Source organism: Bos grunniens, chromosome 19, assembly GCF_055505025.1.
Source record: "Bos grunniens cultivar Pamir isolate PY7600 chromosome 19, Bosgru_T2T1.0, whole genome shotgun sequence".
In the NCBI taxonomy this organism is placed as follows: Eukaryota; Metazoa; Chordata; class Mammalia; order Artiodactyla; family Bovidae; genus Bos; species Bos grunniens.
Window position 1 is genome coordinate 6,756,879 of NC_141183.1, and position 10,749 is coordinate 6,767,627.

Below are 10,749 nucleotides of genomic sequence, written 5' to 3' on the forward strand. Positions count from 1 at the left end.
TATGTGGCACGAGGTTGTGGCACACCCACTTCTGGAAAACGGCTCCTGGGGCTTCCCTGGTGGTGCAGTGGTTAAAGCTCCGCACTTCTAAAGCAAGGGGCATGGGTTCGATCCCTGGTCAGGGAACTAAGATCCCACATGCCGCACTTTGAGGCCAAAAAAACAAGTAAATAAATAACAATGCTCCATGGAAAATAGCTCCAAGTGATGCCTAAAGTTACAGGGCAGGAGGCAGGTGTACATGTACAAGTACATGTATAGTCCCCATGAGGCTTATGGTTGCCCGTAAGCCAGGCCTGCCCCTTGCCCCTCACCCCCAATACCTCGGTAAAGAGGTGCAGGGCCCCTGCCCCTCTACGTGCCCCTCACCCAGTCCCTCTGTAAAGTAACCAACCTGTTCCCGTGGGAATCTGACTGCACTTATGTAGGATTGGGGATCAAGTACTGAATGGTGGGATGGCATCACCGACTTGATGGACATGAGTTTGAGTAAGCTCCGGGAGTTGGTGATGGACAGGGAAGCCTGGCGTGCTGCAGTCCATGGGGTTGCAAAGAGTTGGACACGACTGAGTGACTGAACTGAACTGAATTGAATGGTTAGCCCAGGCCAGGGCCCCTGAACTCTGCTCTGGACCACCCCTAGACACACTCTTAGTCTCTGTCAACAGGAGCAGTGGGGTTCCTGGGAGGTCCTAGAGACTCAGCTCAAACTGATTCACAACTTCATGAATTCATTTGGTACCAGATTTTAAGACCTACTAGGTGCCAGAGGGGAGGGCCACACGTGGATAAGGCTAGACCTGCCTTGAGGAGCACCTGGATTGGGAAGTGTGCGGGGAAGCCCGCCTGGGAAAGCTCTCCCGGTAGGGGACACCTCTGGGCACACCCCAAGAGGTCAGGGGGGAACAGGGGAAGTGTCAGAGTCCAAACACCGGCAGGGGGGCCCAAGCAAGTGTGGTGAAGAGTGAATACCCATCGGTCGGTAAACACAATTACATTCGGATGACTTCGAGCTAGGGCGCACTGCTGCTGCTGCTGAATCACTTCAGCCGCGTCCGACTCTATGTGACCCCATAGAGGGCAGCCCACCAGGCTCCCCCGTCCCTGGGATTGTCCAGGCAAGAACACTGGAGTAGGTTGCCATTTCCTTCTCCAATGCATGAAAGTGAAAAGTGAAAGTGAAGTCGCTCAGTCGTGTCCGACTCTTCGCGACCCCGTGGGCGCACTAGCAAAAGCGAAACTGGCTGTGAGCTGCGCTCAGAACGCAGGCGTGCTCTCGAGCCCCGCGCCGCGCGGCCCAGGGGCGTTTCCATGCTCCCGGACCCGCCCCCAGCCCCCTCACCCCAGCCACCTGTGGACCGCAGCCCGAATGGAGCTTGGGCGTCGCCTGCTGGCCGCACTGGGCAGCCGCAACCCCGGCGCCAGCCCGCGGGTCCCAGTGATGCCAGACCTTCCCCAGAAGGCGGGGTCCCCAGAGACAGCTCCCCGTGGAACCCTAACCCCGGCAGCTGGCGGCCTTGGGGAGCTGTCCTAGGCTGGATTTGGCCTACGCCCTCCGATCGGTGCGGCTCTAGGGGCCTGCCTGCCCCCTCGAGAGCTGACTCTGCGGTCCTGCGCGCCCCCGCGGGACAGCCAGCTCCCCGCCAGCGTCGGCGGTTCAGGTGGCGAAACGGAGGGAGGAGCCTGTCGGGGTCCCGGCCCGGGGCGGTGGAGGGGAGAAGGAGCGGGCGGAGCTTCAGGCGAGGCGGTTCCTGCCCGTCCCTCGGCCGCCGCGGGCCCCAGCTCACCTCTGGTCCAGGGACATGACGGGAACGCCTGGCACCGCGGCCACCCGGGATGGCGAGGCCCCCGAGCGCTCCCCACCCTGCGGGCCGAGCCACGATCTCACGGGCAAGGTGGGTGGGCTCCGCGCCCAGCGCTGGGGACTCTGGTGCCAGCTCTGGGGGCCACCCCTTCCCCCCCCCCCCACCCCAGCCCCTCTCTGGCTGCCTCTGCGCTGGACTCATCCCATCCCCCCCAGGCAGCCAGGTCTTCCCAGAGTAAGTGGGGGAGGGTCGAGACAGCCCCCGGAGCCCATACCAACGGCCAGGGATCTGGGAGAGGAGAGAGGAGCGTAGGAAGTACTGAATGACTCCCCACCCCCTGAGGACCCCAGCCCCATTTCCCTCTGCCTCACTTCGGCCAGTGCGAGCCCCGGGGAACCCCGGGCTTCTCGCTAGCCCCTGAGCCCACAACTCTCCCAGGGCACAGGCTTCCCAAGCGCTGGGAAAGGCACTCCGAAGGGATGCCCCCTGAGGCGGGGGAATTTGCTCTTTAATGCCCTTCTCCCAGGGTGGACTAGGATCCCAGCTGCCCCCAGGTGCGACCCCTTCCTCTCCCATCCCTGCAGCCAGCTGCCCACACCTTCTTCTGGGAGGATGTTGCTAGCCAGAACAGTAGACTCACCTGGGAATTTTTTAGACCCTGAGAATGATGGGAGCGGTTAGGCACTAGTACCCCACCTGGGAGAGTTTAAGTCAGCTCTCTGGGCCTGGTTCCCGATGCGGGTGGCCCTGATTGAAGGAGGTGAGGTTGCTGGTGGACACTGAGCAGTCTGCCCTTCCTCTGCACCCTGGGAGCAGACAGGAACTGGGATCTCTGAAAGAGGGAGCCCAGAGCCTCCACTCTTCCTCCAGGTCGGGGAGAGATGAGGAGGAGGCTGGCCCAGTCTCCTGCGGCATGACCTTGAAGGAGACCTGCCTTTCTCGGTGCCTTGCTTTCCTCCCTCCACGGCCCCCACCACCTTCTTTTAGGGGAAGCTAGTCTGCAAGTCACCCGCCCAGAGCCGTTGTTGAGATAGGCGTCCCGGTGTGGGCTGCAGGCAGGAAATGGGCCCCCAGTGTGTTCAGGGGAGGGGGAGCCACTGAGAACCAGTCCTGGGCCATGGGGCACTGCCTGACCTCCTTGCTTGACAAGCCAGCTGGGTGTTTGCCTAGGAGGTGGCGAGGCTGGGCAACTGTTTGTGTTTGGTGGACTTGCCTGGCTGGGTGGGTGGCTGACATCGCTTGCTCAAGGCAGCTGTGATCTCTAAAGGCACTCCCTCCTGCCCCATCGGGTACTGGTACCCAGGAACCAGGGAGCCATGCAGGCTCCAGAGAGCTCCCCAGCCCCCAGCCCACCATCTGTCCAAGAAGTCATCCATCCTTCCTTCTAACCCTGTGGGAACTGCCACAGAAAGGTTAAGGAATCTTCCCAAAGTCCCCCAGTCACCCACGTAGAAGCCAGGACCCCAGCCTTCACGCACCTTTTTCTCAACTGCCCATCTAATCCCATGCCCCATGGTCACAGCAGGAAAGCCTTTGGGCTCCATGGTCAAGGTCAAGGCCCCCAAAAGAACTCAAACCTTAGTCCCTGCTCCACCCATTAAGCATCTATTCAGCCAGTTGGAAAAAATTCCAACTTTAGGTCTCAACCCCTATTCTCTGATAGTTTGAGGAATGTCAGGACAGAGGGGTCCCCTCCCCAGCCCCACCCTATCCCATCCCCAGAGGAGAGGAGCAGAGACTGGCCAGACAGTAAAGGGACAAACACATGCCCACACACACTCCCTCCCCCCACCCCCCCAACCCCCCATGCCAGTTTGCAAGCCATTTTGTCCCACTTGGGAGGTTACTGCGGAAAGCATTTCAGGCTAAATGTCTCTCTGCTTTAGTATAAATTTCAGCCTTCCCTAATTCACGCAAGGCTTTTACAAACATAAGATGTCATTAGGAAATTCCAAATAAAGGTGACCAAAAATAAAACACCGGAACACGAGCAATTTTAGAACATGCCTTGGCAACTGACAGAGGCCTACCCGCCTCAGATCCTGATACCCTCCCTTGGGTGGGAATCCCTGGCTGAAATATTAATACTTCTCTTTCTGGTGCGGCGGCCCCACCCGTGTGTGCACACAGGCGTGGAACACACAGCAAAGAACACACAGCATGGCGTGGCGGGGGGCCAAGGGGGCCAGAGTCTAGACGCATGAAAAGTGGTTGTTCTCGGGGCCACAGAGCACATTTGGGGACCTCTTGGCTCTGAGGTCTCAACTCGGGCGTCCCGGAAGCCAGATGAGGACAGGAGGGTCCAAGGGAGCGGCTGGGAGGCCAGCGGCAGCCCAGGAGAGTGGAGAAGAGCAGGAGGCGGCAGGTTTTCCAGAAGCAGGTGCCCGCTTGGGGCTCAGCATCCTTTCCCGGCCCTCCCTGAGAGCCCAGAGCCTCGCCCCAGCGCCCCATTAACTGCCTCTGCCCCCATCTCCTAGGTGATGCTTCTGGGAGACTCGGGCGTCGGCAAAACCTGTTTCCTCATCCGATTCAGAGACGGGGCCTTCCTGTCCGGGACCTTCATAGCCACCGTCGGCATAGACTTCAGGGTGAGGTGGCTGCAGGCTCCTCCTCCCAGCGGTGAACCAGGGGTCACGGCTTCAGGCACGGGGGGCTGTCCTCTGCTCAGACCTGCACTGACCCCTCACATCTACAGTGGCTCACCCTAGAGGTGGCCAGCTTAGAGGAGTCTGGGCTTGTGGGGCTCCCTGCCCCCCTACAGAATGAGAAATAAGAGACTACATCTTAAAATCCTGCCACTGAGCAGGGCAGACACACCCCCACGGTGTGAGCCGGCCCCTCGGGCAAGACGTGAGGTCAGCCGGTCTTTCTGGAACTCAGGGAAGCACCGCAGGGCACGAGGCTGAGGAGCTGGACAGGGCACAAGGTTGAGGAGCTGGACTGGTCCTGTGGGGAGAGAGTAGCAGCCAGCATCCTGCCCCCTCACCGGGATGAACCCATCTTGGGTTGGCATCAACAGATTGGCATCGGGGTTGCTGAGCACTCTGAGCACCACACAGCCCCAGGGGCCAGGAGGATTCAGGCCTAACCCTGGCAGCGGGGCTCTCAGAGGCCGAGTGCCTCCTCCCAGTAGAAGGGGAAGCTTCACCTAACGGTAGAACCAGTGGGCGACCAGGGCAAAGACAGCCCTGCAGATCCACCCACTGAGGTCTCCGAGATGCTGGTGGGCACCTCATCTCGAAGAGCTACTTTGCAGTGCTGAGACTGAGCCCCAGGAGAGGCAGACAGAAGCAGGGAAGAGGCAGGACTCCCCCCAGCCCCGTCCCCCAGGGCTCGGCCTGTGTGCCCTGCTGAGCCCTGGGGGGCGGGGGCGGGCACGTTCTCAGGCTCCCTTGCCTTGGTGTGTTGTGAGGAGAGACGGCGTCCACAGAAGAGAGGACTCTGAAGTCAGGCTGCCTGGGGACGGAGTCCCCCCAAACCCTGATGGGGCGATCTGGCTGGAGATATCTCCGGGGCTCATCAGATGCCCTGGCACCCACCCTGGGGGAGCGGCCAGACAGGATGCCTGCTGTTGTGCAGGATTCAGCAGGATGCAGAAGCCAAGCCACCTCCCCCGCCCTGCACACCCACCTCTCCCTCTGCCCTTCTCTCTTTCAGAACAAAGTGGTGACCGTGGATGGTGTGAGAGTGAAACTGCAGGTGAGATCAGCGGCTGGGAGGGCTGGGGTGGAGGGGGGCGGCGGTTCAAGGATAGGGGCGCCTGCCCAGGCTCTTCACCCACTCACACGAGGCCTGCGGCCCTGCCCTCAGCCTGGGGTAATTTCCTGTGGGGCCCAGGAGAGGAAACGGCTTTTGTTTGTTTGATGTCTGCAGAGAAAGCCGTTCCCAGGCCCTCTCTTCTGTCAAAGGCAGCAGCTCCAAGTGCCTTCAGACAAGCTTAGGCTTGCTGCAAATCCTCCCCAGTGTCACGGGCCTCACATGCTCTAGGAGGCTAGACGCCCCTAATCCCTGGACTTCACCACTTAGGGCAACAGCACCAGATGAGAACAGAACTCATTAACTCGTTAACTACCACCATCTGGCACGTCACCAGGCCCTCACAGGCCCAGGCCCCTGAGAAACCAAAGAAAGAAGCCTCTCACCTCCCACCCCGCGTACCACAAGGGTTTTCTCTGCCCAGCACAGTGCCTGCCCGCTTCTGACTGTCTGTCCTCCCCTCCCTAGATCTGGGACACGGCAGGGCAGGAGCGGTTCCGCAGTGTGACCCATGCTTATTACCGAGACGCCCAGGGTAAGGGCCTCCGGCACGGCGCCGCTCCCCCAGCCCACCTGTAACAGTCACCCTACTGCCCCAAGTCCCCCCGCCCCATGTGACCTCTCTCTCCCCCTCCAGCCTTGCTCCTGCTGTACGACATCACCAACAAATCTTCCTTTGACAACATCCGGGTAGGTTCTCCCTGACCCACCACTCGCCACTCTCGGGATCCAGCGGGGCAGGACCGCTTCCTGCTTTGTGGGAATGGGTGGAGCCTGGAATACTGCTGCCTCGCTAAAAACACCCGAGCTGTGACTCAGAAGTAATAAACTCCTCGTGGGCAGCTGATTGGCATGTGGGCATGAAGGCCAAGCAGGCTGTGTGCCACTTGCTCGCCCCTGCCTGTGATTTATAAGTGCACTTCATGACAGAGTGTTCAGAAAGTCCCCAGCTCCACCCTGGACAAGAGCTCATGGGGAGAACCCAAGCAGAAAACGTCTACCATATATGCAGCCCAAGTTTCTAGAAAGTGACTTAGGCAGACAAAATGAGTGGCTCTGTCCTCACAAGCAAACTATCCAGTAGTCGAGGCAATAATTCAATACATATAAGCACCGACTCTGTGCACAAGTACGGTGAAGGTTGCACATGCTCCCCGACCTCAAGAGGCTGGCAAGCAAACCGGGAAACCAGACACATAGAGATAAAACAGCTTACCAACTGGATAGAACCCATGGCATCCCTACTGCCTCCCCCAACCCCACGGGCATGTCAGACATCTCTAATCGATCACAGTATTTTTGATCACCGAGCCCTTACGTGGCCTTAGAACCCTCTACGGGGTTCAAGGAGAGTGCTGGTGACTAGAGCCGATCTAGAACATAAAGCCTGTGCCTCCTCTAACTTCCATAAAACTGAGAGTTACACTGTAAGGGGTTTAGAGCTATTCAGGACTGGAGAGAGGCCCGAGCGAAGATGCAGGAGAGAGAAGGCCCAAGGTGTTCAGTGATCGGGGGCAGTGAGTAGCCCAGGAGGATCCAGAGGGGAGAAGCAGGGAAGGCCGGGGGAAGGAGGAGAATGGCTGGGGCTCAGGGCGCCCTCTCCCACAGGCTTGGCTCACTGAGATTCACGAGTACGCCCAGAGGGATGTGGTGATCATGCTTCTGGGCAACAAGGTGAGTGGTTCCAGGGCAGGGTCAGCCCACCCTCCCCCACAGCCACCAGAGTAATTGCTGGACATCCTGCCACTAAAGAACCCTTTCCAGCCTCCAGTTCAGAGGTCAGACCTATCTGCAAGCTTCTGCCCATCTCATCTGCCCTCTTAAAGCTTTGGAATTGGCCCCCTGCAGGGAAAGGTCAGGCTGTTTCCTGAGAAGTCCAGGAATGCCCAGCTACTCTGTTAGATCCTAGGGACTAGGTACATGGATGAAGATCTGAGATGGGAGAGGGTTAACCTCAACTACCGCCATCCCTTCGAGGCTGGTCACCACCCCTTTGCCAAGCGGAGTTACCCACCATCTCCCTAAGTTGGGGTGAGATCCTCCTGCTGGGAGCTAAGAACCTGAGGAGGTGGTCCTGGCCCCGGGTGGATCAGACCACCTGCAGTCCTGCAGGCCACCAGCAGAGGGCGGGAGGTCCTGCTCCCAGGGCAGAGAGAGAGGCCTTGGGGGTCAAGGCATCCTTCCCCCAGAGTGACCCACCTGGCTTGACAGGCAGATGTGAGCACTGAAAGGGTGATCCGCTCAGAGGACGGAGAGATGCTGGCCAGGGTAAGTGACTGGCCTGGGGGTGGGAGGGGAGGGATGGGGGCAGCCCGAGACTGGCCATGGAGCACGCTCTCACCCTGGCAGGAATATGGAGTTCCCTTCATGGAGACCAGCGCCAAGACGGGCATGAATGTGGAGCTAGCCTTTCTGGCCATTGCCAAGTGAGTACTGAGCTGGGAAGGGAGCGTGCAGGGCAGAGTGGCGCCATCTGGGACCCAGTGGGGCCTGGCCCCTCGCCCAGTCCCAGGGCCCATCTACAGCCTGCGTTCGGAGGCCGTGGGACTGGGGCAAGGCTCAGCTCCCCACCGACTGCCCAGCCCACTTCTCCTTCTTCTTCAAGGGAGCTGAAATACAGAGCCAGGCGGCAGGCCGATGAGCCCAGCTTCCAGATCCGAGACTACGTGGAGTCCCAGAAGAAGCGGCCCAGCTGCTGCTCCTTCCTGTGAATCCCAAGGGTCTGAGAGGAAGCTCCAGAGGCCCCCGAGGATGCAGCCGTCCTCCCCCCACCCCCCCAGACCTGGCTTCTTCTGAGCGGCTGAACCAGCGGGGAGAGAGCTTGGGGACCCACTGCACAGCCCCTCCGGACTCCTGCCCCTCCCCTAACTCCTGGAGCTTCCCTGCGTCCGCAGGGGAGGGCAAAATATTTATCTTTCATTTTAATGATACATAACTTAATCAAAACGGGACCAGAAAAACCGAGCCAGAGAGCTGGTGGTGGTCCTTTGGCCTTCTATTACTAGGACTTAGGAGCCCTCCTGACCACCATGAGGGTGGTATTGCTCCAGCTCAGCACCAGGGGGCACTGATGCACTTCTGGGGCATAAGAGCAAGTAGTGACACCCCCACCCCACCCCAATCCTTCAGCTGGCAAGCGGCTGAGCAAACCCAGGCCTTCATTTCCTCCAGCTCCCCAGAGAGCAATCTTCTCCAATAAAACAGAGCCCTTGTGCTGGGAGTCAGACCAAAGCCTCTGGAAGATAAGAGATGTGGAGATTAGGCCAGGGACCTGGCTCCCTGTGGGGAGATCGGAGAGGAGCAGCAGAGATTACGTCTATCTGTTTGGCTATCTCTGGGCTTACTGGCCCCCCTTCTGGGAGGTGTACCCCTTTTCCTCCAGCCCACAAATACATGAAAGCACCTGGAAACACCTGGTTCCTGTTCTCTGAACTTCAGATCCCAGAGGAGCCCCTCCTCCCTGAATGCCTGTCCTTATCTTTCTACCTTTCCATCTGTGTCTCCAGACACCTAAGGTTATAGACAGGAAAAGGTTATTCTGGTCCCAACTCTTTGGCAGGTAGGCAGCCCACAGGCTACTTCTTCAAGCAGCTCTGGTGCTTCTACTGGACAAAAGAGCCCAATAAAGAGAAAGCAGAGAAAACTCTGATCCTGGCGTAGGCAGGAGGCAGAAGTGAGCAAACCTCAGGCCATTGTGTAACCCCCAAACCCAAGTGCTGCCTCCTCCCTGACCTCCCTCATTCCCTCTCAGACAGACAGACTAACCGACCGACCTTAGAGCCCAAACTGCTTTATCTCCCTTCTCTCTGACCCTGGTTAGGGAGTGAGAGGTCATCCATTTCCGGGTAAATCAACACATTGTATGCAAAACAATGTCTGCCTGGTAAGATCTGGGTGGGGAAAGGGGCCCGCAAGGAGTTTCTGTGTAGCCAAGGTCACAGGTCTCCCCAAGCCCTGACCTCAGCCCTAGGAAGAGGTCAGGAGCTGTGCAGATTATGATCTAGAGACACCTTTACTCTGGCTCTGTACACTCGGGGCCAGGAGAGGGGTATGTAAGGTATGCACTGCCCATTTCTCAGGCTGCTGCATTTGCTTTCAAAGCAGAAATCTTGCTCTTTGAGCAGAGTCAGCAGCTCCAACTCAGGCCGATAAGGAAGCTCTCCAGGCAGAGCAGGGAGGAGCCTGACCTTGCAGGGTTCTTCTGGTGCCCAAGGCAGGTTGCAGGCGATCCAGTCACACGGGCTGCTCTGGGCCTCTAGCTTTTGTGTTTTTCAGCATTAAATGGCAGTATTTTGGAAAGTACACCCTGTCCACTGTTTCTTTGAGGTGGACCTGATGCGGGGGTGGGGGAAGGGCGGGGGCAGTTCATGTTGAAAAGATCGTTGTTGCTTGTCACTGACTGCCAAAATCATTTGATCCTCATCCTTCAATGCCCAACCCCCCCCCACCCCCAAACTGGTCACCTCACCCTTAACAGACTGCCCCCAGCCTCTGTGACCAGCCTCTCATCTGAAAGTAGGAGCTGAAAGGTTTATTATCTCACGGTCCTAATCATTTTAACTTTCTCTGTTGAAACACGCCAGGGCTCCTTTTCCCCAGAGATCGGCTACCTGACTGTGACCTGCCTCTCCCCTCCCCCACCTCCCTAGCTAAAGGCTGACGCCGATACACAGTTGCCCCTGGGTGGCCTGTCTTCGCTGGGCAGTCCCGCTGAAGCCTTGGGCGCTCCACTGGACCTTCACATTGTCCCAGCGAAGATCGGAGCCTGCACCCCTATTAACAGGTCCTGCGCCAAGCGCCCCGCAGACACGAAAAGACTGTTATTTGAACCACTCTCTTAGGTCCGAGGTGTGCCTGGACCACAATAAAACTGCGGGGACCTCGCAGCCCCGGAGCCGGATTGGTTTTCCTAGCAACAGTCGCCCCCACCCTCACCCCCCAACTGGAGATCCACACTGGTTGAAGGCTGTTAAAGCCTCAAGGTCCTTTACCCGAGGGTTGGCGCGCTCAATCCCTGACGCAGGTGGTGGTGGTGGTGGTGGCGCGGGTGTGGGGGTGGGAGGGAATCAGAACCGATCTTGCGAGCCACCCAGCCCGGTACCAGGAACCCGCCCCGCACCCAGCGCCCCTCCCCGGGCCTGCACTCCGGCCACTCAGTAACAAACACTTCCACTTCCTGAGCGCTCTT

General features: G+C 58.8%; 1 protein-coding gene across 3 annotated transcripts; it reads left to right on the top strand.

The window, feature by feature from the left end:
* Window positions 1-1,313: 1,313 nt before the first annotated feature.
* RAB37 (RAB37, member RAS oncogene family) lies at window positions 1,314-9,863 on the top strand. 3 transcript variants are annotated; one of them, XM_086355994.1, is made up of 9 exons: window positions 1,314-1,895; window positions 4,283-4,393; window positions 5,463-5,504; window positions 6,030-6,096; window positions 6,199-6,251; window positions 7,170-7,235; window positions 7,773-7,829; window positions 7,911-7,987; window positions 8,167-9,863. In XM_086355994.1, the coding sequence occupies exons 1-9, from the start codon at window positions 1,803-1,805 to the stop codon at window positions 8,270-8,272; spliced, it is 672 nt and encodes a 223-aa protein (XP_086212120.1). In that variant the 5' UTR covers window positions 1,314-1,802; the 3' UTR covers window positions 8,273-9,863. The 3 variants fall into 3 exon arrangements, with proteins under 3 accessions (XP_086212120.1, XP_086212119.1, XP_086212121.1); XM_086355993.1 differs by having other exon boundaries at window positions 7,773-7,987; XM_086355995.1 differs by lacking the exon at window positions 4,283-4,393 and having other exon boundaries at window positions 1,470-1,895.
* The last annotated feature ends 886 nt before the right edge of the window (window positions 9,864-10,749 follow it).